Source organism: Emiliania huxleyi (assembly GCF_000372725.1).
Source record: "Emiliania huxleyi CCMP1516 unplaced genomic scaffold EMIHUscaffold_1, whole genome shotgun sequence".
NCBI classification, from domain to species: domain Eukaryota; phylum Haptophyta; order Isochrysidales; family Noelaerhabdaceae; genus Emiliania; species Emiliania huxleyi.
Genome location: NW_005202428.1, coordinates 1,126,169 through 1,151,095, shown reverse-complemented (window position 1 = coordinate 1,151,095; position 24,927 = coordinate 1,126,169). Strand labels below are relative to the sequence as shown.

Sequence of the window (24,927 nt, the reverse complement as noted above, 5' to 3'; positions counted from 1 at the left end):
CAGCTGGACAAACATGGGCCTGGGCATCGGGATCATCTCGCTCGTCGTCCCCTACATGTACCTCGAGATGTTCCAGGACACGATCAGCGACGCTGCAGGCGGAATGGTACCCTTTCAGGGCGAGAGGCTCGTACACATGGGATGGAACAGCTCTCTGGGCCTCGCTGCGATTGCGGCCATCTTTGGCGGGGTGTTTGCCATCATCGGCGGCGCCTGCGAGTGCTTCCCGCCGATCAATGTCCTCTTGCCGTGCCTGTGCTGCCTGAACCTCGGCACCGCATCGGGCACCTTCCTCATGAACCTGATGGCGTACGTCTGCTACAACATCGCCGACTTTTGGGTCATCATCTCCGTGCTCAAGGCGCACGAACGGACGCTCGAGACCTTCCCCATCCACTGCGGCATCCTGTACCTCAACATGATCGTGGACGCGCTCTTCATATTCACGACCATGTGCAACGGCCTCAAATACTTCAACTTTTGTATGGGCCAGCTCAACTTCGCCACCACCTTTGTCATCTTTTACTTTGACGAGGTGAAGGACTGAAAGCTAGCTGCGTCACGTCCATGACGCGTGCGTGAGCGCCCCGGACACATATCATAGGTGATGGATGACAACTGGGTCCCATTCGTCCGCACCTTCCTGATACGACTTTTTGCTATGGCGGGCACCATCTCCCTCCTCAGCAGCCTCAACGCGCTCAACGAGTGCCAGCACACCGTGCCATGCTTGGACTGGTTGCTCAAAGGCGCCGGTTGTCTCGAAGTTGGCATCGCCGCCACGCGCGAAATTAGCGAAGAGGAACTGGAGATGGAGCTCAAAAAGCTCGCCGATCAAGAGGAGCAGAAGGAGAAGGCACCGATCCAAGAGCAAGCCAGTGAGATGAGACGCCGACCATCCTCGCTGCCCCCAATGCAACCGCCTCCAACATACAAACCTCCCGACACTCTTGATGCTGCCAGCCCCGGCACAGCCTTCCCAAGACCGACAACGACTGCCCCAAGGACGTTTTCGGACCCCCCAGCTCCTCGTGCGAGCACCGGGACGGGGACGATGCCTGCTGCTGCGCCCGGGGTCGTTCGTAACGGCAGCTTGCCTCGTCGCTCAGATGGTGGAAGTCAAGCTCGAACCATGAGCCGAGCGAGCTCCTTCAACAAAAAGAATAAACTATAGCCGCACGCGGCGGCTTTCTGCACTCGCTTCATGCCGTGCATCTGGGTACAGGACAGGTATATTCAAACACGTGCGTACGCGGAGACATTTCAAATCTTCCTACAAGTACGTACAAGAAGCTACTCTATAATTTGTCTCTTTTTTGTATCGCACAATGTCTGATCAGTAACCAGCCTCCGGCGGCCCCCCCCCGCTACCATCCAAACCCGAGTACCGGTCTACTAATCATAGTACATATAGATAGAGAGGCCGTCAAAGTGTGACATAAGTCCACACACACATACGACACATACACACATACACAATGCAACTCTCACGACACTCGGGCACCGGGTGGAGCGGCGGCGGTGGCAGCAGCACGCGCGGGCGGACGGATTCGGACGGGGCGGAGCAGCGACCGCCTGGGCGGCCGCTGCTCTGTCCGTCAGAGCGCGCCGTCTGCCTGCGCAGCTCGAGCGCGGTCAGGTGCAGGGAAGCGTGGCGGCGCGGGGACGCGCGGCGGCGGTGGCGAGCAGGCGAGCGGCCCGCGCGCGGCGAGGCGGACAGGTGATCGGCAGGCGGGTGATGGCCGGAGAGTGACCGCGCCCAGCGATCGGAGACAAGCCGATCGTCGCTCGGCCGCAGCTGACCTCGAAGGCGTGCGGAGCGCGACTGTTGGTGTCGGGGGGCGGCCGTCATGTGGCGAGGAGGGAGGACGACAAGTGCGCGTCGTACGGGTCGCTCTTCATCGGCCAGTCGAGCGGCACTCAAGTCGAGACCGAAGCAAAGAGGGCCGGTGAGGCCGGCGAGATTCGTTGCGAGATACGGTTCGCGCCCAAAGTTTGGACGCTCCCGTGGGGACGCGCCGCAAAATCAAGCCATTGGGAAGGGGGCTACCCTGGGGCGGCCAAATTCACACCTCGCCGCGGGACTACTTATGTTTCGTAAACGTAGACGTGCCCCCCCGCTACGTCGCACGACTGCGACTGGCTAGAAGCGTCACATATCTCGTTTTTACCGGCGGCCAAGGCCAAACGGTAGGGAGAGGTGAGGCACTACGCAGGGCCAGCTGGCATAGTCCCCTGCTCGGCCGACGAGGACAATCGGGTTGTCCACCAGGCACTTTGAGGCGCTGGCCTGCTCCACAAGCGTGCCACCTCGCGATTGCACCGTTCCACCGCATTCGTTCTTGATTTCGGTCGCCTTGAGTTCAGCCGCAGCGTTCACCTCGCCTTGGACGTCTGGCTCATTTTTCGCGCGGGCCAGGCCGGCGGCGATGCCTGCCGCCTCCTTGCTCGGACGGCTGAGCGCAGTGTCCGCAAGAGCCTTGACTGTCTCGGCCGCCACGGCCCCCATCTCTGCAAGGTGGCTCGAGGCGTCTGCCTCCATGGGGTATGGTCCGAAGGATACCGCTAGCCTGAGGGCCACCGTATATGCCGAATGGCACACTGTCTTCTCCTCTACCAACGAACAGGGCTGGTTGTCGACCAGATTGGCCGTGGAGAGGGCAACGCCGACCATGTTTTTCTTGGTCTGGTTGCTGAGCGGCGCTCCCGCTGCCAGTGCCCTCGCGGCTTGCTTCCCCGCCTCCGCCGCCGCGTAGTTCGCGCAAGTACAAGCCGGCGTGGGGATACTGTCCTTGTACTTCGCCAGCACTGCCGACGCCATGAGCCCCGCCTCCTTTGCAACCTTGTTTGGAAGTGTGGAGTGATTTGAGGCCCTGCCACTGTAAGCCGCCTCGCCCGCAGCATTGCCAGCCGCCATCTCGTCGTAACCATTGATCTGTGCCAGAGCAATCGCGAGGGCGGCAACCTTCGCGGCCTGTGCCGCAGTGGCCGTGTCGGCGCCGTGACGCAGGGCGTCGATGCCAACCTGGTCGGCGATAGCCGTCATCGCACTAGAGCGGAAGCGGGCCGCCCCCGTTCCGTCCATGTCCTTCTCAAACTTCTGCTGCATGTTGAAGAAGTCCTCGGCCAACTTGGCCATCGCGAGACCCGCCTCCACCGCTTCGTCGTGGGGCATGCATCCCATGACCGCGGAGCCGGCGGCACGCGCCGCGGTCGCCTGCGCCACGGGGAGCTTATTGTCTTTCCAAAACATCGACAGCTCATTCGCTCTGTCCATCAAAACCTTGCCCGCGTCAATAGCTGTCTCAAACACCGCCGCCACCTCCTCTGCCGGCTTTCCCTCCTCCTCAGCCTGGCTGGCGATCCAACCCGCTGCCCCAATAACGTTCCTGGTGGCACCATCCTTTGTCGCGGCCTCTGCCAGTGTGACCATCGCCGACTGCGACTCTGTCATCTCCATGACTCTCGGCGCGGCGACGCGGCCGTGTCGCAGTATGGTCACGAGGCTGCAGAGAAGCAAGATGGAAGCGACAGCTCCTCGCTGGCGCAGGTTTGCCGAGCCTGCCGCAGAGGGGATCAGCATGTGCGCTCAACGCCGCAGCCGACGCACACACGGGCCGTCGCCCCTTCGCGTTTGCGGGAGCTGTTTCCGGACGGACGGGCGGGAATCGGGATCACGAGAAGAAGAAAAACGGGCGTTAGTTGGCCGCTTTTTGTATCTCGAGACCTCGAGAGAAGGCCGCCCGCAGGCCCGAGGGCCCAAGTCCGGAATTGGCTTTCTTTTCGGGTGGTGTACCTGTGTTAGTGCCAGTGCGCGCCAGTCCCGAAAAGAAAGAAAGAAAGAAAACAGACAAGCCAAGGGAGGGATGGGAGAACGGCACGCCGCCACCACACAGGGATTTTAAGGAGAGGAGTGTGATGCGCTAGCCGTCGCCAGTCCCGTCCCCAGGCAAATGGCGGAAAAGTCTTTTCGGCAGGCAAGTGCTGCAGCGGACTCCCGCTGCGCGAGCGATAATCGGCGACCAGGACGCTGACGCAACCACGCCGCTTCGCGGCAGCCGGCCGCCGCCCTCCGATACCCGTATGTGCTTTCGCACGGCTCGCTCCAGCCGAATCCAGTTGCGCGGCGTGCTTGGAACAAGTCCGCCGCGACATCGGCTACTCTGCGCCGTCGCGCCCTCCGCCAGTGGAGAGGACCTCGCGCGGCGTCAGCTTGAGTGTATTGCGCGGCTTCCCGACGGCAGGCCTGCGAGGGTCGGCTTCGAGGCCCGCCATGGGCGCAGCCTCGAGGATGACGTTGCCAATGCAGAGGAGTGCCGGCGCGCGGTGGCCGCCGCGAGGCGTGCGATGCTAATCTGCTCCGACTCGGACGGCGACGGTAGGCTCTTTCCGCCAGACATCGAAGAGGCGCAGCCGCTGCTCGGCGATGACGGCTTCGCGCTGTTTGCCGAGCTGCGGGCGCGTGTGCGCGAGCGGGTGCGCGCTCGCTACGGAGCGGTGGAGCCCGTCAACAGCTTGATCAGCTGGATCTCGGGCGCCGGTGCGCACAGCGCCGGCGCGGCCACAGCGGAGGAGACGGCCCACCTCCGGAGCTTTGACTGGCGCGTCGATCCGGCTCACGGGACCTTCGCGCCGCACGTGGACAAGGCGAACCAGAGCGCGTACGACGTCTCGGCCCTGCTCTACCTCACCACCTTGGGTGCCGACTTTGCCGGCGGCCACTTCGCCTTCAACGACCCCGACTGTGACTTGCTACTCGAGCCGCAAGCGGTGGCCGACACCTCCGAGACACCTCCGAGACACCTCCGGCTGCCGAGATTCATCCGAGATACACGGCGAGGACAAGGCGCTGACGCGTCCAGTTGCCCCATGACTCTCCACTCATCTGGTAGGGGCGCCTGCTAGCCTTCCCGTCTGGGTTCGACAACCTTCATCAGGTGCGGCCAGTGCGGAGCGGCGAGCGTTTCGTGCTCTCCGTGTGGTTTACCGCGCACGGCGGCGACGGGCGATTGAACTCAGCCTGTCGGAATTTCGGTGACGTCTGACGAGCGATGAGAGCTGAGAGCGGTGGTGTGCGGTGAGGGCGTGTGGTGTCTCGTGGCTTGCACGACTGGCTGCGTGGGGTCGGGGGGCTCGACCTCGTTTCGCGCACCTTTCCGTCCCCAGCGGTGGACCAGCGAACCAGGCGCAAGGGCCTCCTCTCCAGTCGCTCGTGTCCAGAGGCGTCGCCGTCGGGACTCGGGATCTCGGGTCACGGGGCGGTCTTAGCACTTAGAGGGGAGCTTAAAAGGTGGTGGGCCCTGGGGCGCCTGCGGGTTAAACGGCTTAAAACCGGCCTAGGCGGCCGGTTTTAAGAGCTGCTGGGCCGCCCGATTCCTTAAGGCGTGCTTAAACGGTCTTATTACTTAAACGCTCAAAAAAACGGTGCGGGAGAGCTCTCCACCGAGTCATCGATGGTCCGGGAGCCGCTCCCGGTGTCGACGCCGGAGGCCGGGAAGCTGGCTACAGTCAGCTAGCACGCGTCCCCTATGCGAGTATGGCTCCTGCCAGTGCACGCCAGACTTACAGCGGGACCGTCTCTCTAATACGCGGTTAAACATATGAAGACGAATGCGCATGTGTATTGTGTTGGAGAGAGTGTATCTCACGTATAATCGAATCTGTCGAGTGCATCAGTACGGCGGGGGCGCGCGACAGATCGCTCCACCAGGACTGTGTACCCCTGGCCTGCTCCGCTACCTCCGGGCGCGTGATCTGCCTGTGCCTCGGCAGCCCGTGTCCGGCAAAGTTTGCGTGCGCCGACGCTGGTCACTCGGCGAGGGGAGTGTGGTCGGCCTCGTCCGAGTCGCGCGAGGGCGAGCCGCCGCCCTCGGGTTGGCACCTCCTCCACTCTGCGTCCTGCAGCGCAGACAGCATCGCGAGGTGCGCTGCGTGTAGCTCGCTCAGCCGCGCCAGAGGCAGCGCGTCGAGTGTCGTCGCGTCGGAGAGGCGCCTCCGGTACTCGTGCTGCGCGCGGCTGAGCAGATCGGTCGCGTCGCCGCCCCTCGCACGCTCCGCCGGCCTCGCCGCCGCCGCCGCCGCCGCCGCCGCCGCCGCCGCCGCCGCCGCGGGCGCCGCCGCGGGCGACGCAGCGCGCTCTCGCGCCCCCTTTGCAATCACAGAGCGAAAATCGGCGCGAGGCTCCCCATTCTCGCGCCGCGGTGTCGGCGCCGCCCCGCGGCCAGCCGCGGTACCAAAGTCAAGGTCGACGTGGCGCGGCAGCGCAGCCGTCGTGCGGCCGGGGTCGCCTATTTGAGGAGAAACGAGTTGAGATTGAAACGATTCTCATTCAAGTACCTCGTGCGGCTGGGGTCGCCCGTGCGGCCCGCTGGCCGCTCCTCCCTGCCGCTCGGCGGGTGAGAGGAGCGGCTGTGCCGCGCCGCGTCCTCCGCGGCATGCGCCGGTCCTCCGTACGGACCGGATACGCGAGGCCCAGGCGGCGGCGGTCGGCCGGGCGCGCCGCGCTCGTCGTACCGCCGCTCCCGCTCCCGCCTGCCCTCGTCAAAGCGCTCGTCGTAGCGCCGGTCGGGCCTCTCGTCCCGCTCGCCGTACCACGGCCGGCCGTTCGGAGGACCGCGGCCGCGAGCGACCCGGTCGTCCTCGGGCACCCGCCTCTGAGGCGCCGCAGGCCCACCCCAGCGCTCATCGCGCGGCCACGGCCTAGACACCGGCGCCGGCCCGCCGCCTCCTTGCCGCGGCGGAGAGCGTCTCCTTCCCGCGTCGTACCGGGGAGCGTCGCGCGGAGCGTCACGCGGAGCGTCGCGCGGGGGTGGGACTGACATCTACTGGCGCACGCGCGAGAAAGAAATCCAGTCCGCGAGGGTTTAAGTGCTCCAAGTACGATGAATCAACCTCGATAGAATCGAAGCTCGATAAACTCGAGGGGCCAAAATATGCCGCGAGCAGGACAGAGCTGCGCCGAGCAGCGAGAGCAAGGGAGCGGCAGGCGGCGGCACCGTCGCAGGACGAGGTGGCAGAGGAGAGCGACGCGACAGAGGAAGAAGCGACAAGAGAGAGAACGACGAGAGTGGGACGACCGCGGGGTGGCATGAAGGTTGCAGCGAGAATCGGCGAGAGACTGCGAAGAGAGATAGGAAGAGGCGGACGCCCAAGGGTGGGCGACGGCTAGCGCATCACACCCCTCTCCTTAAAATCCCTGTGTGGTGGCGGCGTGCCGTCCTCCCATCCCTCCCTTGGGCTGTCTGTTTTCTTTCTTTCTTTAATCGAACCTCGATTCGGGGGTTTCGCCTAATGGGTAGAGTTGATTCCATCGAAATTAGGGAGGGTATCATGAACACACCAGTCTGCCACCAGTGAGGGAGGGCGAGACGATCGAGGGGTCCCGTACCATGCGGAATCGACCCTATCAAGTGCTCAAGTGCTCAAGGGTATCAGGGTATCGCCTGGGCCCTGGGAGGCCCACCCCCTCTCCTCCCTGCTGACAACCCCAGTCGAGGGCGCTTCGGTCGCCGCCCACACGAGGACAGCTCGTCCATGCACCATGGCGGCCGGGGGTGGGCAGAGAGAGAGAGAGAGATTTTAGAAAACCAACAAGAAATCACGACTCTCACAGTGATTTGGGCTCGGCAGCTTGTTCGCCCTCAGCCGAAGCTGGGGCCGGTCCCGTAGCCGAGAGAGCCCGCGCCGATGAGTTCGACGCGGTCAGGGGGGCCTGCGGAGAGGCCAGCGAGGTGGCGATCGCTGTACTTCATGGTGCCCTCGGTGGGGCGGCTGACAAGCCAGAGGTCGATACTCTGGACGACCCATAGGATGCCACGAATGCCTGAAGGAGAGGGAGGCGAGGCCAGAGGCAGGCTCAGCTGCTCTCGGGTGATCTCGCTTTGGTGGCTGAAGGATCCGATGGTCCTGTCACATTCGCGTTCCGAGTCGAGGGGGTAGAAGAATTCGAGGTAGAATCGAGTCAGCACATCCTTGTAGTACAGCGGACCGCCAGGCTCGCCGGCAGCATCCGCAGGGAGGCAGCATATGAGGCACCAGTTTTCTGGAGAGCTCGACAGCTGCAGCCGCGATGGTAGAGTCGGCCGCGGTTCGAGCGAGCAGCTTTTGGCTGCGGGATCGAATATCGCGGAAGGCTCATGCCCTCGCGGAGCGACGCGGGTCGCGCGGCGCGCGCGTGTGCGAAATGCGACAAAAGACGAAAGACGACAGGCGCCTGAGCGCTGTAGGGATCCTCCCTACGACTGAACTTTTGTCGCCGCAATCGCCACCGCCGCCATCCGCTTGACGTGTTGACGAGCAGCGCGGAGAGCGCGCTCGTCGGCGGCCAGCCGTCGCGGGCCGGGCCGAGCCCGGCCTCAACCGGCCGCGCCGCCGCAGCAGGCCGGGAGGCCCGATGGCGGCCGACCAGCTGATAAGGATTGTCGTGCTCTCTTGGTGGGCAAGAGCAGCTCCTGCAACGCATGTATGGTGGTGCGAGCATGGTTGCGGCACCGGAGTGCGCCCGGGGGGCCATTTCGTTTGGTAACTCACCCCGCGATTTCTTTTCTCGCGATACACATATGTCCACCCCCGGTCGCCGCTCGTCGCCTCGCCACCGCCGCCACCGCCGCTCCCTCGCCAAACACGCCGCCGCCCGCCCGCCTTCTCGACCTCCCCAGGGAGCTCCTCGAGCGCGCCATCTCTCGCTGCGACAGCCCCCTCGACATCGCTCGCGTCGCGGCCGTCTCGCTCCTCTTTCACGCCTCGCTTGCGGAGGAGGGCATCCGCTTGTGGGCGCGAGAGCGCGGCTTCGAGCTGCCGGCGCAGCCAGAGGGCGAGGGCTGCGCCGTGCGGTGGCTGTGCTATTCGGCGCTGCTTTGCGAGGCCAACCCGCCGGCAAGGGCGGCGGCAGACCGCTACCACAGCGTCTTCATCGACGGCGAGGGGCGACTCTCGTCGTGCGGCTCGGCGCCGTCCTACGCCCCAGGGCTGCTGGGCCACGGCGAGGGCGTGACGCGGCTAAACACGCCGACCCGCATCCCGTCGACGCTGGGTGCGCGCCGTGAGTGTGACGGTGGGATGGGCGCACAGCCTCGCCTTCACCGCCAGCGGCAGCGTCTGGAGCTGGGGCAGTGGAAGCCGCGGCAGGCTGGGCCACGGTGACCAGCAGGACCAGCTGCTGCCCAAGAAGGTCGAGATCTTGGCTGGCCAGCGCGTCGTCGCTGTGTCGGCGGGAGGCGGCCACAACATCGCCCTTGCTGCCGACGGCGCCGTCTGGAGCTGGGGCAATGGAGAGTTTGGCAAGTTGGGCCACGGCGACGAGCAATACCAGCTGCTGCCCAAGAAGATCGAGGCGTTGGCTGGCCAGTGCGTCGTCGCTGTGTCGGTGGGAGGCAGTCACAGCCTTGCCCTCACCGCCGACGGCGCCGTCTGGAGCTGGGGCTGGGGAGCTTGTGGCATGTTGGGCCACGGCGACCAGCAGCAGCAGCAGCTGCCGAAGAAGATCGAGGGCTTTGCTGGCCAGCGCGTCGTCGCTGTGTCGGCTGGAGCCGCGCACAGCCTCGCCCTCACCGCCGACGGCGCTGTCTGGAGCTGGGGCTATGGAGCCTATGGCCGGTTGGGCCACGGCGACGAGCAGAACCAGCCGCTGCCCAAGAAGGTCGAGGCCTTCGCTGGGCAGCGCATTGTTGCTGTCCCGGCTGAGGCCATGCACAGCCTCGCCGTCACCGCCGGCGCCGTGTTTACCTGGGGCAAGGGCGAGACCGGCTGCCTAGGCCACGGAGAGGACCTGTCGAATCAGATGCTGCCCAAAAAGGTCGAGCAGTGGGCGCCAGGGCAGTGATGAGAAGGGCGAAAGGGTGCAAGGTCCTGTGTTGCCGCGCGTGCCTGTTCGCCACCTGAGAGAGAACGTATCCGAGAGTGGCGAGAGGCGAGTCCGGGACGAAAGAGGTTTCTGCATGGTCCCTTGGTGTGGGACGCCTTGGTGCAGGAGCCAGGACGTGCCTACACTTGGAGCACTTGGAAAAAGAAAAAAAGGTTGGGTTTGGGTTTTCGCAAAGCCAAAGTGGGTGGGCCCCCCGCACACTGCGCCCTAGGGCTAGGCCTCCCTCCACCTCGTAGATGATGCCCGACGCAGAGTGCCGCACAGAGGGTATCAGGGCATCCTCGTGGAGACTTATTACCACAGGGTGCGTAAAAGAAAAAGTACACGCGCGCGCACAGACTGCGGGCCTCCCAACGTGTGTGCGTTGGAATTCACTATTGTGATGTTAGAGGGAGATTCGGAATTCCCATGTATCTCACAAAAACTTGATTTTTCCTGGCGATCGGATTCTTCCCAGCAGCGCCGATTCCTAACAATCGGCGCCCACTCGCTCTGTGCTTGATCGCACGGCTCGGCCCGACACGCTGCGAGCGAGCTTCTGCATCGCCCCGACCACGGCGAGAAGCTCGCCACCATCGGCGATGTTGACGCAGGCTGGTGAGCTCCGCCACTTCGGCTGACGCGCGCGATTTGCCGCTCAAGTCCTAACAATCGATGCCTCCTGCACAGGAGGATCAACTGGCGCCTCTGGCGACGTGGCCGAGAGCAGCGCGCGGGCCCGTCGGCGCGCACTACCGCGGCGAGACTCGCCCGTCGCGCCTGCTGACCTCCCCACAACCCCTCTAGGGTTTCGGCTCCGACGAGCTACGCGGAGCCAACAGGGAAGGATTTGGACACTGCGGCCAAGGTGGACCGCGCTCTGCAGCTGCTCGCCGAGGCCGAGGCTCGAGGGGACAAGCTCGTCGCCGCACGCGCTGCGCGCGACGCCGGGACCGGCGAAATGAACGTGTCACGCGCTCTCTCTCGCATGCGCGAGAGCGGCGCCTGGGCGCAGCTCGTCTCTCAGTGCAAGGAGGATCCGCCTCTGGTGAGCCCGCCGACGCTGCCGCAGCCCGCCGAGCCCGCCGCAGCACCGCGCACGCCCATCGCCGAAGTCATTAAGCGCGCCCAGCAGCGGCCAGGCGATGGCCGGCCTTATGGCCAGCATGGCACACGCGGCGCGTTCAGGGAGGGAATGAAGGTAATGAGCCTCCGCCTCTACAACGGCGAGGTCACGCCCAACGCGGCGGTGGCTCAGCTCGCAGGCGCGAGGCGAGGGTGGTGGCGGTTCGGATCACGAGGAAGTAGAAAGTCGGGCGGGAGAGCAAGCGGCGAGCGAGCAGCGAGGCGGCGGGAGGGTGAGGCGAGGGTGGATCACGAGGAAGGAGAGATTCGGGCGATCACGAGGAAGTAGAAAGCCAGGCGCGAGCGGGCGAGCGAGCGAGCGGCGGCGGCGTGAGCGACGGCGGCGGCGTGGGCGAGGTGGAGGGCGGCGGCGTCTTAGTGGTGCTAGGAGCCTAGTAGATAGGACTGTACTTGTGGGCAGCCTGCGAGAGGGTCTCCTGACCACCAATGATGTGATTGTTAGAGATTGTTAGGCCGTGGAAAAATCCGGATTTTGTGCCCCGAACCGGGTGTCGGGTGTGTGTGTGTGTGCATATATATGTCGTTCACCGCTGAAGAGGCCCGCCTGCTGGCCGCGCGTGCCGTGCGCGCCGAGGCGCAGCGCGTGGCGCAGCGACGAGTGGAAGCCGCCACGCAGGAAGACGAGACTCAGCTCGCGGCAGGCGCCCTGGTGGAGGCGCAGTGGGGCCAGGAGCGGCTCGAGGCCGTGGTGAGCGAGGTGTCGGAGCGCGGCGTGCGAGTCATCTTCGACGGACCCAACCTCCGCCACGCGCTGACCGGTTGCGCGGTGTGGCTATCTCGCGACTGCGTCACGCCGCTCCCGCTGCCGCGCAAGAGCACGCCATCGTGGCTGGCCTCCGGCTGCACGGTTCTCGTTCGCGGGCTGCACGAGGGGCAGGTGCGTATGCACGTGGTGGACGCGCGGCAGGGATTGACAGCCGGTCCCAAGGGTGTGAGGTACCATCTCGCTGCGACGCCAGACGGCTCTGGAGAGCTATGGGCCCGGTTCGACCAGCTGTCGGAGCCTCCAGCGGAAGGGGAGGAGGATGCGGCGGCTGCGGAGCTCAGGGCACCCACGGCAGAGAGGGCACCGGCGCAGGCGGCGGCGCTCGGCGATGAGGAGGTGGACGGCGAGGCTGCGGTGGAGACACCAGATCAGCGAGAGGAGGAGCCGGGCCCTGAGGACGGTGGACACGGTCAGGAGCGGGAGGAGGACGGCGTGCCTGAGGCGCCCGCCCACTCAGCACCCGATCGAGACATGGAGGGTGAGTACGATGGTCGTACCGGCGGCGGCACCGGCGGCGGCGGCGGCACCGGCGGCGGCGGCGGCACCGGCGGCGGCACCGGCTGCGGCGGCGGTGGGGATCGGGGAGGCATCTCCAAGAAGAAGGCCAAGGCGTCGCCCGAGAAGAGGCCGCAGAAGAAGAAGAAGGACAAGGACGCGCCCAAGCGAGGCATGTCGGCGTACATGCTCTGGATGAATGCCAACCGGCCGCGCCTCAAGGAGGAGCACCCGGACGCCAAGGTGACCGACATCGGCCGCATCGCCGGCGCAAAGTGGAAGGAGATGGACGCCGAGGCAAAGGCGCCGTGGGACGCGAGGGCCAAGGCGGACAAGCAGCGGTACGAGGCCGAGATGAAGGCGCTCGAGGCCAAGCAGCACCACGCCGCCGCCGCCGCGGCGGCGGGGCCCGCTGCCGCTTCGGATGCACCTTCCACATCCATCCGCCCCGCTCTCATGGAAGCGGACGATGAGGTCATTTTTCTGCCGGAAGAGGACGGCGAGGACGGCGACGAGACGGAGGAGGAGGAGGAGCGCGAGGGCGGCGAGGAAATGGGCGAGGGTGGCGGCGAGGAGGAGGCGGCGGCCGAGGAGGAGGCTGGGGGGAACGGAGAGCAGGCGGCGGAGGAGTCAGAGGCGGAGGAGGCTGCGGAGGCGGGCAGTGCGGGCGAGGGCGAGGAGAGCGGCGGCGAGGGCAGCGAGGAGGGCAGCGGCGGCAGCGGCGAGCTCGAGCCCAACGATGCGGTGGTGGCGAGGTGGGGCCGCGGCGCCGGCAAGCCCTACTCCGCCGTCGTGCGCTCGGTGGACGGGCGGTCGGCGGTGGTGCAGTTCGACTGCGACCTCTCCGAGTGCACGCTGCCGATCTCTCGCGTGTCGCCGATGCCGGCGGCGGGCGCGCTGCCCGGGTGGCTCACGGTGGGGCAGAGTCTCGAGGCGGTCGACCCGTACGCGTCCGGGCGGCCGCTGGTGTGGCACGCGGCGACGCTGCTCGAGGCGCGGCGAGGGCCACGCGAGGGGGCCGACGACGGGCTCCGGCTCTGGGTCCGGTACCGCCAGAGCAAGCTCGGCCAGTGGCTGAGGCGGCGGCACGTCCGGGAGCCTGGGGCGACGGACGCGGCGCCCGAGGAGGCGGCGGCGCCGCGCGCGAAGACGGCGTGCGCGAAGGGGTCGCGGGGGGGTGGGAATGCCGCCGACAGTGCGCGTGCCGTGCTTGGCTCAAAGCGCCGTCGGGAGGCAGGCGCGGCCGGCCGTGTCCAGTTGGCTGAGGGCGCTGGCAGCGAGGCCGAGGGAGGAGAGGCAGGCAGCAGCGGCAGGGAGGAGAGGGAAGAGGAGGCGGGCGGCGAGGGCGGCGAGGGCGGCGAGGACGGCGAGGACGGTGAGGGCGGCGACGAGAAGATGGTCGAGGCTGCGGAGGCGGGCAGTGCGGGCGAGGGCGAGGAGAGCGGCGGCGAGGGCAGCGAGGAGGGCAGCGGCGGCAGCGGCGAGCTCGAGCCCAACGATGCGGTGGTGGCGAGGTGGGGCCGCGGCGCCGGCAAGCCCTACTCCGCCGTCGTGCGCTCGGTGGACGGGCGGTCGGCGGTGGTGCAGTTCGACTGCGACCTCTCCGAGTGCACGCTGCCGATCTCTCGCGTGTCGCCGATGCCGGCGGCGGGCGCGCTGCCCGGGTGGCTCACGGTGGGGCAGAGTCTCGAGGCGGTCGACCCGTACGCGTCCGGGCGGCCGCTGGTGTGGCACGCGGCGACGCTGCTCGAGGCGCGGCGAGGGCCACGCGAGGGGGCCGACGACGGGCTCCGGCTCTGGGTCCGGTACCGCCAGAGCAAGCTCGGCCAGTGGCTGAGGCGGCGGCACGTTCGCGAGCAGGGCACGGTGGGTGCGAGCGGCGATAGCGACGCCCTCTCCCCGTCGCCGGCCACGGCCAGCGGCAAGAAGCCGGCGGCACGGAAGCGCCTCAAGGCGGAGCCGAAGGGGACGCGGCTCGCCGTGGAGCGCCTCTCGGCGAAAGCCGCCGCGCCGGGCAGCGAGGTGTGGCTACTGCTCGGCGGCGCGCCGGGCGCCAAGGGAGGCGCCGGCGCATGCAGTGCTTTTGAGGTCACTTTCGGGCACCTCTCCTCGCCTGCGACGCTGATTGCGCCAATGCTGCTGTCGTGCCTCGTGCCGCACTCGGCGCCAACGGACGCGGGCCCCTGCCTGCTAGCGGTCAGCGCGATGAGAGGGGAGGGGCGAGCTGCAATCGCGTGCCCATACACCTTTGAGGTGCTTGCACCTCGAAGGAGCTGAGTTTCGCATTTGGAGCACTTGGAGTGCAGTAATGGGCGCGCAAATTCACGTTTCACGAAGCTGCCCCCAGCAGGCGTTTTGACCCATATCAAAATTCTTCCATACAAAGAGGCGTGGAGAAAAATTCTTTGCACCTAGGAGCTAGTCCTAGAGGAGGTGATGGCTATGACTTTGGACCTTTGCGAGCGGAGCAAGAGCGGTGTAGGCGCGTCCACGCGGCGCAGCGCGGGCTCTCCCGCGACCATAGCCCCTCCCGCAGCCGCAGCCGCAGCCGCAGCCCCAACTCTTGCTGCTCTTCTAGTGTCGGGTAGTGACCAGGGGTGAGGGGACGGATTGAGGTCCCTCGGGTAGTGACCAGGGGTGAGGGGACGGATTGAGGTCCCTCACGCCATGATCGTGCAGCGTCGGTTCGCAAAGGGACGCGCGACGCTCGATATTCAATGGCCTCAACGCATCCGCCCATCCGCCTCACGCGCTCAGCCTCCTACCTCGGCCCCCTCGTCACGGGCCCTGCCGCGGCCGAGATCATTGCGAGCGGCCGGCGCGAGGTGGTCACGCTGAGCGACCGCCGCCTTACCCTCACACTCGAGACACGCGAGAGCGCGAAGTCACTGGTGCCCATGCCGCTCGAGGGCGTGGACGAGCTGGAGCGCATGCTACTCGAGGCGTTTGTGGACGACGACTACGACGGACGACTAAGACTGCTTACCGCTACGGGGCCCTTCGACGAGCTCCTCGGCCTGATCTTTTGGCGCGATGTGCCCAGTGAGGAGATGCGCGCGTGGCTCCACCCCGCCCTCGTCGATGCGAAAGGCTGCATCGCGCCGCCCCCGCCGCTGCAGTCTCCTGTCGCCGCCGCCCAGCCGGCGCGACTCGGCCACGCGAACGTGCCGCCAACCAGCGCGCTGGCCACTCCCGGTCCAAACGCCCTCGCCGCGGCGGCGGCTCCGCCGCATCTCGGCGCTGCTGCCCCGCCTGCTCCCGTCGTGACGGCGGGTTCGTGGACGAAGATCGAATTGCTCGGCACCGATCGGTCGGTCCGAGGTAGCTCACTCGCGGCTCCTCCCTCGCCGGGACCCTCCCTGGAACCTGCTCGTAACTTGCTCGCAACCACCAACAGGCGACGGCCTCGCGCGGCTCCTCCTCGCCTGCAGGCTTCTAGATGCCGACCTAAGATTCCCTCTCTACCCTCGGGGCCCGTGGGTACGATGTATTCATGCGGCAGAGCCCTGCTCCGGACCACACACCCACGAGGCTGCAGTCTTTAGCTCTACCTCTCTCTCCTCATCTCCACCGCGATGGAACGTGTCCACCTTTGTGCGGTCCGCTGCTCACGCCTCGCGCGCGGACGCGTCTCGCCCTGCAGACGCGCTCGCCCACGCGGCCGCGCTCGAGGGCAAGACGTCGGCGGTGCTGCAGGCGCGGCTCTCCCTCCTTCACTCCCTCCCTCTCTGCCACCCCCGCAATCCCACCGCCGGGCCCTTTCCCGCCCTCCTGCGCCCAGATAGCGGGCGGTGAGCAGAACGCTGCAGCCTCACGGCTGTACGAGGGTTTTGGCTTTGTGAAGGCCCCCGATGGGGGAATCATTTCAGCAGCCAGAGGCTGAACAACATCTCACGGAGAGCCTTCCTCACCCTCTCGTCTAGGCACCGGTGGGAGCTTTCCAGCAGCCGAACGACCACTTGCAGGTCGTCTGGGACATCGCGCAGCGGCTGAGAGACTTGTGCGCCGCGCCGCGCCGCCGCGCTTCCGGCGGAGGCGGTGGTGCGCCGGCGCAGCTAGGCGGCCCGTCTGCGGGGGTCGGCGCGTCTGCGGCGGGCGGGGAAGTGGAGGATGCGAGAGGGCGGCTGCGCGCCCTCACGGCGAAGGAGCTCAAGGCGAGGCTGGCCGCGTGTGGGGCCGACCACGCCGGCTGCCTCGAGAAGGACGACCTGGTGGAGAGGCTGATGAATTGCACAATGGGACGGCGGGGGAGGTTGAGCACTTGAGCTCTACTTAGGAGTTGTTGTTGTTTTGTGTTTGCAGCTCCCTCCGTTTGCAGGGGGGGGAGGCCAAAAAATCCTTACCATCCTTACCTTGGTCCTTGCCTGTCGGCCCCATGTGGAAGACGGATAGTGCGCTAGTCTTTCATGCAGCAGGCTGTGATGCAATACGGCTATGACGACGAGCTCTTCCAGGATTGGAGGGACGGCAAGATAGGCGAAAAGGACTTGCCGGAGGAGGTGATGGCTATGACTTTGGACCTTTGCGAGAGGTGGCGAGCGGAGCAAGAGCGGTGTAGGCGCGTCCACGCGGCGCAGCGGCTCTCCCGCGACCCCGGCCCCTCTCGTAGCCGCAGCCGTAGCCGCAGCCCCAACTCTTGCCGCTCTTCCGTGTCGGGTTGTGACGAGGGGTGAGGGGACACGGATTGAAGATCCCTCACACCAAGATCGTGCAGGGCGGGGACACACGTCCCTAAATCCCATCTCGTCTCAGAGTTTGACCGTTTTCTTTATTTATTTAGTCTTTCATCCCCATGGCCATGCCCATCTCGGGAGGACGACCCCGGCTACGAGTCGCCGACCACACAGCCTGTACTCCGCCGTCCAATGTGCGATCCGAATAACGCGTTGCTGCCGCTTCGCAATCTGAATTCTTTCTATGGAACCCAGCTGAAGAACAAAAAAAAGGGAAGGTTGCGTGAGCCGCCTCGGCGCTCGCATGACTGCTGGCGCCTCCTCCTCCTGCCCGTGCGCCGACGTGGCCGTCGGCGGCGGCGCGGAAGCCCTCGTCACTGCTGGAGCGACGGGCATTTACCCTCCGGGAAACCAGTATACGCTCGGGGGCGAGGTTTTTGATCTTGCTGACGGCGCTCAGCTGCCTGATGGCGGCCGGCTGGTCTATGTGCAGAGTGACACAAATCAGCACTACCTCGCCTACATCGGCGGTCAGTGGCAGCTTCGAGCTTACGTGGTTCCTTCTACGCTCCTGTTCTACGCTTCCTCTGAGGAGGCCTGCCCAACAGCCGTCGCCAGCGGGAACATTCGGAGAACAGACGTAGACGTGGACTGTGAGGATGCGAACTGCTATGATCCTTACGGCTCAGAAATAGCCACGTGTCCTCCTCCGCCACCGCCCTCGCGGCCGCCTTACCCGCCGGAACTAGCGCCATATCCACCACCGCCGTCACCGCCGTCACCGCCGCCGCCGCCGCCGCCGCCGCTGCCGCCATCGCCGCTGCCGCCGCCTCTCCCGCCGCCGCCCTCGCCCTTCAACTCGCACGGCTTGCTCCACCTCGGCATCGGCTACGAGTTTGAGCTGAGCTTCTTATTCTCGATCGCGTTCGCGGCGCTCGGCGGGCGCATCTACCTCATCAAGCCGACCGACTCGCAGTCGATGCCCGACGTGACAGCGGCGCGCACCGCCTTCGCCCGCGCCTTGCACTGCCCCGCGCGCCGCCACCGCCCGCTCTCACCCCCTCCCCCTCCGCCTCCAGAGCCTCTCGGGCTGCAGCTGGTGGGCTCACCACCTCCGTACGGGCGGCGTCTACCTCTTCGACTTTTTCATCGCCTCGTTTGAGCTGTGGGCGCACGTCTTCTGGGCGGTGTTCTACGTGCTGTATCCGTGGGCTGACAGGCACCCGTGGGCAGTGGAGCACGCAGCCTTTTGCAGGTGCGTCATCGCGCACTGGGTCGTCTTCCGCCTCATCAACCTCTGCATCGCCATCCGCGTCTTCGCCAAGGCGGGCAAGTACTTCAAGCAGCTGCCCTTCGACCGGCACCGCAAGGAGTGGGCCGCGCTGCTCTTCGTCGGCGTCGTGCTCGCCAACCCGCGCTGCATGCTCAAGTACCTGCCGTGGAACCCAAAGCACCTGCGCAAGTGGGATGGCACCGCGAGCTGGATCAACGTCAACAAGCGCGGCTGGATGGGCATGCCGCGCGTGTGGATGATGGCCGCCTCGGTCGCGTCCTCCACCGCCGACGGCCTCATCAAGATCCTGCTCAAGTGCATGTACCAGTTCGACTACGTGTCCCCTGTGCCACGTGGGACGTGGTTCGTCGAGTACTCGCTCGCGCTCACCGCCTTTGCGGTGGGCTGGCTGGTGCGCCCTCCGCCTCCCATTCCCGCCGTGCCCGCTCACACACGCCTCCTACCCGCCTACTTCGCGCCGCTCCCTCGGACCTCCCGCCCCCTCCCTCGCGTACTCCTCCCCCCACGCCACGCCACCCCTCCCACCTCGCCCCCCTTCCTCACCGCTCGCCCCTCCCCTACCCCCACGCCACAGCTGCTCGTCGCTACCGAGTCGCTCATGCACTGCCGCCCCGAGGAGCAGCCGGTCGCAGAGCCGCCGCACGGCAGCCGAGCCAGCCGGGCGAGCAGAACGGAGCGGTGGTGCGGGGGCGCGCCCGGCGTGCATGGCGGGGCGAGCCGGTATAGTCAGGGCGCGCCCGGCCGGGCGAGCCGGTACAGCCAGGGTGGCTACCGCGGCGAGCCGCGCGTCTGGCGGGCGTCGCAGGTGCAGGCCGAGTGCGCCGCCGCGCAGGTGGTGGAGGGCACAGTCGTGAGCGGCACGGTCGTAGCTACGCCGGTGGCGGCTGCTGCTCCAGCGCCCGCAGGCGGACGGAGGGTGGAAATAAGGCTGTGACGAGAGCCCGGCCTCGAGGACTGCATACGTGAGTGTAGTACTGTTGCCCCTGTCGCGTACCCTGTCGATGTTCAGTGGGTCGTTGAAATCCTGCATGAGGTGCGTCTGCGACCTGCACTGCGTTTTTGTGTATTTAGCAGTGGTCTAAACTGGTCTAAACGTGGACCTGATAGCCGAAGCTATGTAACGATCAGCGTGTGTTCATGCTGTGAGAAAGGCGTCCCGGATTAATAAATAAATAGAGGAGTCATCTCCAGGAGAGATGCGACGGAGGTTCTTGCCTGACAACTGCCGGAAGTTCTTTTCTCGGAGTGGGAGTGGTGGTGTGACTGCTCCTGTGGTGCGGGCGACGGCTTCTGGAAGCCGTCGCCCGCGCCTCGCCTGTCGCTTCGGCTGTCAAAATTCTTTTCTCCACTGGCCTGGTATCATGTGTAGCCTCACCTGGCAGCTACTCGTAGGCAGTGACATCTGCGGTCACGATGGATGATGATCGAAAGGTGTCTCTCCCCCAGTTCGTGCTCCACGACCACTCGGTCCTCGGGCTCTGCTTCGCCAGGGAGGCGCCGCCACCCGTCGGGGTTGGGTGCTGCTGCGTATGCTCGGACGGCCTCAGCGTCCGCCACCGGCTGTTTGTCCTCTCGCTGTCGGTGTGCGCGACGCTGCTCCTCTCTGTCTACGTCTCGCTAGGCCTTCGGTCCAGTGGAAGCGCCCTCCTTCTCACCGTGTGCTTCGTGGCGCCGGTCGTCGCGCTCACAAAGGCGACCATTGGCACAGCCTCAGCGGCGCTCGAGGGGAGGCTACCGTCGGCACGGCTTGTGGGGTTGCGTGCCGAGGAGCTGATGCTCCTCGGCTGGTTCATCTGGGCCATCGCCGCCCTCTCCAGTGGCGTCGAAGGCGGCGGCGACGACGACGATGATGACGGGGAACTTCCGAGTGCGGGCGAGGCCCTCGGGACGGCTGCTGGAGCGCTGGCGGTGCAGTGGGCAGCGGAAGTGGTGGCGCTGTGCTGGTGCTACCTCTACTGCCGCTGCTGCTGCGCCTGCTGCCTCCCCGAGCGGCGCCACGCCGACCTCAACCACCCCCTCACCCCCGCACAGCTCGGAAGAACGGGGCGCCGCGGCAGCCCGAGACCGCCTCCTGGCGCAGTCACGCTGCCGGTCCCCGTTGTGGCCGCCGTGGCCGCCCGGTGCGCAGTCGAGGAGGTCCCGATGGGGCTGCCCGTGGATCCGACGCCGACGCCGCCCGTGCTGGCGCAGCGAGTCGGCTCGGGAAGCGCCGCCTCCTTGCCGGTCGCGGTCGCGGTGGCAGAGGAGAGCGTGTAACGACTAACGTCTGCTGTGAAGCCGTGGCGGTCCCGGACGCGCACGCGGACCATCACTTGTTACTATTATGATTATGCGCCATGGAGTAGAAAAGGTAACCAACGCCCGCCACACCGACCACCAACGACGAAATCGTGTGGGTGTGGGTGTGGGTTGCCGTGTGCTTTGAGTGCGGCGTGTACACGACTGGGGTTGCTTCCCACGCGCACGGGCACCCGCGGCCCCGCGCTGGCAGCACGGCAGGCGGCTGAAATAGTGAAAGCCCGCTCCTCAAACCTCCACGTTGACGACGGTGGCCTTCTTGTGGATGCGCTTCATGATGCCGGCGAGCACCTGCGGGGCAGGCGGTGAACGCGTCCTGGACACGCCCCATTCTAGCCGCCCCTCGTGGGGCCGTTCGATGCGCCTTGCCGGGCCCGAGCTCGTAGAAGGACTCGACCGAGCCGGCCTCCACGAGGTCGGTCATGATGGTCTACCAAGTCGATTCGCAGGCCATGAGTGGTGAGGGGGCAGCTGCGGGCGCGCTGAGACGGGACGCGCACCTCCCACTGCACCGGCGCCGTCACCTGCTTCTTGAGGATCTCCTTGATCTCGGCGGGGTCCGAGTGCGGCTTGGCGTCCACGTTGGAGATGACGGGGATGCGGGGCGGCGACACCTCGATCCCTGCCAGCACCTCGTCGAGCTTCGGCACCTGCTCGCAGCCGGAGGCTGTGAAGAGACGCGGCTCACAACACGCACACAGCGGCGCACAGCCAGACTACGGCCGGACCCGACTCTCGGCGCTGTCTGGCTTCACCCTCCTCCTCCTCAGCTCAGCGCAGCTCTCCAGCTGCCCTCCTCTCCCTCTCCCCCCCGAGGCTGGCGTGAGCGGCTGCGGCGAGGGCGACGGCAGGGCAGGGCAGGGCAGGGCAGGGCAGGGCAGGGCAGGGCAGGGCAGGGCAGGGCAGGGCAGGGCAGGGCAGGGCAGGGCAGGGCAGGGCAGGGCAGGGCAGGGCAGCACGCCGCACCGCCGGGGCCATGAAGTCGGTGTGGAAGGCGCCCGCCACGGCCAGCTTGACCGCCATCCGCGCCTACGGGTCGAGCCACCGCCGCGTCAGCGACCTCTCCTCTGCCCCGCCCACCGGCCCTCCGGCTGTACCTTGAAGTCCGGCTTCGCCTTGGCGACGACGGCGTCCACGGCGGTCATGGCGCCCGAGCACGCGTAGTTGCCGGGGCAGAGGTAGTTTGCAATCTGAATCTGCTCGCCCGTCTCCTCGGACGCCGCCTTGCACAGCGCGTCGACCTGCTCCGTGTCGAGCCCGATCACCGACACCATGCCGGATGCCGAAGCCTCGCTCGCCGCCTGCATCGCCTCGCCGCGCGCCTTGGTGATGCGGACGCCGTCCTCGAACGAGATGGCGCCGGCGAAGGCAAGGGCAGTGTACTCGCCCAGCGACAGCCCGCACGCCACATCCGCCGCGTCGACCGCCGCGTCGCCCTCGTCGGCGCGCAGCTTCTCGACCGCCGCCATCGACGCCACAAAGATGGCCGGCTGGGAGGCGACGGTGGTGTCGAGCGTCTCCTTCGGACCCACTTTGCAGCGATCGAGCAGGTCGTACCCCAGGATCGCGGACGCCTTATCGTACAGCTCCTTGGCCGCAGGCACCGACTCGGCCGCCTCGACTCCCATGCCGACCGCCTGCGCACCCTGCCCCGGGAACATGAAGACGGTCTTGGGCGCCTCCATGAGGGGCGCGGCGGAGCGAGCCACGCCGCGTGCCGGAGCGCGCAGCACGCCGCCGAGCTCCAGCGCGGAGCTGCCGGCGACGAAGAACAACCTAGCGAACCTCATGCCTCCCCTGAGATAGTGAACCCAGGTTCGTGTGCAGAGCTGGGTGTCAGTGGAAACCACTTCACAGCTATGCCTTGCTCCTTTAGGTGCTCTTACGCCCCCCACAGCAAATCGGTTTTTGCCCTTAACTAGTGCCGTTTTCGTTGGACCAATTTTCGCTTAACTTGGTCGGTTTGAGCACTATTTTCAGCCAACGCCCACAGCAAATCGGTGAAAACCTGCTCTGCAAGCGAGTTTTGTGGCTTATCCGGCTTCCGTCGGTCGTCCCGTGACTGATCGCGCCGCCGCGTTGCACATTGGACACATGCTCTCGCGCGTGGCGCTGACGGGGACTATTGTGCGCCTCGGCGAGGCGCTTCCAGCGTTGATCTCTCTAGCCTATCGGTCCCCCGCTCGATCCTCGGATCGCTCGCTCGTCGAAATCGATTGACTGAGCTTAAAGACTTCTCTTTTTTCGAAACGCGCGCGCGGCCCGTCGCGCGGCAAAACTGTCAGGTCCGCCGCGACGCGTCGCCGCAATGGCGGGCAGCGACGTGGTGGAAGCCATTGCGGCTCGCCCTCAAGCCATTTAATATCCAGCACCTCGCCGACGACTGGAACGCTAACCGTACTTACTTACAGCTGTCGGTACAGAGATGCCAGCACCCCCCCCAGCAGCAGAGCGCTGCTGCTGGGGGGGGGGGTCCCGACCCCCCCAGCACCAGAACCGCGAAAACGAGATGATCCGAGATCATGCGCTGTCGCGTCACGCGACCGACACGACTCGGATCTCGATCGGCAAGTCGCTTTGCTAGGTTTGGCAGCCGCTGTGGTCTCTAACGATGCCGCGAAGCGCCGCCAAGTCGGCCTACTCAACGGTCGAGCTCGACAACCTCGCGGCGGCGGCCCTGCGTGGGGCTGCCGAGGAGGGCCTGACGCTGCTGAGGAGCACGTCGAGCACGAGCGGCTACCGAGGGGTGAGCCCTCCCCCTCTGTGTGCTCGCCGCGCGTGCCAACGAGAGACGAGGGTGGCGCGCGGGCGCGCACGGACGGCCGCACTCACTCGCCTCCGCCCTCCCTCGCCGCCTCTGCAGGTGCTGCAAGACTCGTCGACCACCGTCGGCCTCAAGAACCCGTTTCGTGCCCAGGTGCCTCTCCCTCCCTCGGCCCGCCGGCCCGCTGCCGCCCTTCGCCCGGCCCGCGGCTCGCCCTCTCCGCCGCTGCCGTCCCCCGCCTCCGCCTCCGCCAGCCAGCTACCCCCCAACTCTGGCCGGCCCGCCGCCACCTCGCCGCCACCTCGGTCCTCCCCCCCGCCACCCTCATAGCCACAGCCACCCTCATATCTGGAGGCGCCGCCGCCGGGCTCGCAGGGCCGTAGGAGGCCGTGGCCTCACCGGCCGCCGCCCTCCCCGCGCCGCCGCAGGTGCGCCGCAACGGCCGCCGCGTCACGCTCGGCCGCTTTGCCACCGCCGAGGAGGCGGCGCTCTGCTATGCGCGCTCGCCAGAGGGGAGCAACTTTGCGATGCTCGCGGCCTTCAAGGACTGGTCGAGCGGAGGGGAGGAGGGCGGCAAGGAGGGCGGCAAGGAGGGCGGCAGGCGGAGGAGCAAGGGCGCCGCCAAGGCGGGAGGCAAGGCGGGAGGCAAGGGATCGCCGCCGTCGGCCGCCGAGCCGTCCGTGTCGCCGCCCTCCTCGCCGCTGCCGCCGCCGCCGCTGGCCGAGGCGCTCGCAGATGAGGACTGCGAGGCGGACTTCGGGGCGGCGGTGGCCGGGGCGGCGGTGGCCGACGGGTTAGCGTGGGAGGAGGGCGCCTTCCGCCAGGCGCTGGCGCCGCTGGACATGCCGCTGCAGGCGTTGGCGGCCGGGGAGGAGAGCTGCGGCTGGCCTTGGCACGACTCCCTCTCCGGCCTGGTCAACGACCTGCACGGCGGCCTGGTGCACGGGGTGCAGCCCCCACCCTCCCGCGCCTCGCTCGCTGCCCCACGCCCTCTCCCCCCTTCCCCTCCTCTCCTCTCCGCCGCCTCCGCCACCGCCCCGCACGCAGTCGTCCCAGACGCGACGAGCCCCCCTCCACACACACCTCCCAGCTCCAGCCTGGTGGTCGATCGGCCCTGCACCGCCCCTTTGCCCCGGACGCTCCCCGCAGCCTCTGTCCTCAGCCGCCGCACTTGTCCGCCCACAGGCGAACGGCGGCGGCGCGGCAGCAATCGACCTGGCAGACCTGGCGCTCCCGTGCGAGAAGCCCGGCCCGCAGGGGCATTCGGCGGGCCTCTCGCAGACCATCGCCCCCTGCGTCGACCTGGCGAGGGCGCCTACGCCCGTTGACCTGGCCGATTTGGCGCTCCCGTGCGAGAAGCCCGGCCTGCTGCAGGGGCCGTCGGCGGGCCTCTCGCAGGGCGACGGCGCGGGTGCCAGCACGCTCTTCGTCGAGCCGCCGGGCGAGCGCGGCGATGGCGGGGAGGCGGCGGCGGAGGGGCATGGCAGCGGCCCGGAGGAGGCGTGGGAGCCCCTCCTCTCGTCGCCTCTCTCGTCGCCTCAACTCTCCGAGGGCTCGGCCGCGGCGAATTAAGGATGAATAGGAAACGAGGCCAAAGTTGAAGGCCGGCTGAAACCCGAACGCTGTCCCACCCGGGTGCGCTGGCCCTGT

The 24,927-nt window shown here is 67.0% G+C and overlaps 4 protein-coding genes across 4 annotated transcripts; 2 read left to right on the top strand and 2 right to left on the bottom strand.

The window, feature by feature from the left end:
- Positions 1 to 4,347: 4,347 nt before the first annotated feature.
- Positions 4,348 to 5,045, top strand: EMIHUDRAFT_94945 (hypothetical protein; the record flags this gene model as incomplete). The annotated part of the gene is made up of 2 exons (XM_005794080.1): positions 4,348 to 4,770; positions 4,893 to 5,045. The coding sequence occupies 2 exons, from the start codon at positions 4,348 to 4,350 to the stop codon at positions 5,043 to 5,045; spliced, it is 576 nt and encodes a 191-aa protein (XP_005794137.1).
- Positions 5,046 to 6,287: 1,242 nt separating this feature from the next.
- On the bottom strand, positions 6,288 to 8,512 carry EMIHUDRAFT_194166 (hypothetical protein; the record flags this gene model as incomplete). The annotated part of the gene is made up of 5 exons (XM_005794079.1): positions 6,288 to 6,381; positions 6,514 to 6,699; positions 7,747 to 7,822; positions 7,913 to 8,140; positions 8,491 to 8,512. The coding sequence occupies 5 exons, from the start codon at positions 8,510 to 8,512 to the stop codon at positions 6,288 to 6,290; spliced, it is 606 nt and encodes a 201-aa protein (XP_005794136.1).
- A 3,856-nt stretch (positions 8,513 to 12,368) lies between these two features.
- On the top strand, positions 12,369 to 12,620 carry EMIHUDRAFT_49282 (hypothetical protein; the record flags this gene model as incomplete). The annotated part of the gene is made up of 1 exon (XM_005794078.1): positions 12,369 to 12,620. A coding segment is annotated over one exon (252 nt), but the record flags the coding sequence as incomplete, so codon positions are not given.
- Positions 12,621 to 20,530: 7,910 nt separating this feature from the next.
- Positions 20,531 to 22,317, bottom strand: MAT1 (malonyl CoA-acyl carrier protein transacylase). The gene is made up of 5 exons (XM_005794077.1): positions 21,611 to 22,317; positions 21,480 to 21,542; positions 21,014 to 21,163; positions 20,878 to 20,943; positions 20,531 to 20,804 (listed from the first exon to the last, which is right to left on the bottom strand). The coding sequence occupies exons 1-5, from the start codon at positions 22,301 to 22,303 to the stop codon at positions 20,742 to 20,744; spliced, it is 1,035 nt and encodes a 344-aa protein (XP_005794134.1). The 5' UTR covers positions 22,304 to 22,317; the 3' UTR covers positions 20,531 to 20,741.
- Positions 22,318 to 24,927: the final 2,610 nt, after the last annotated feature.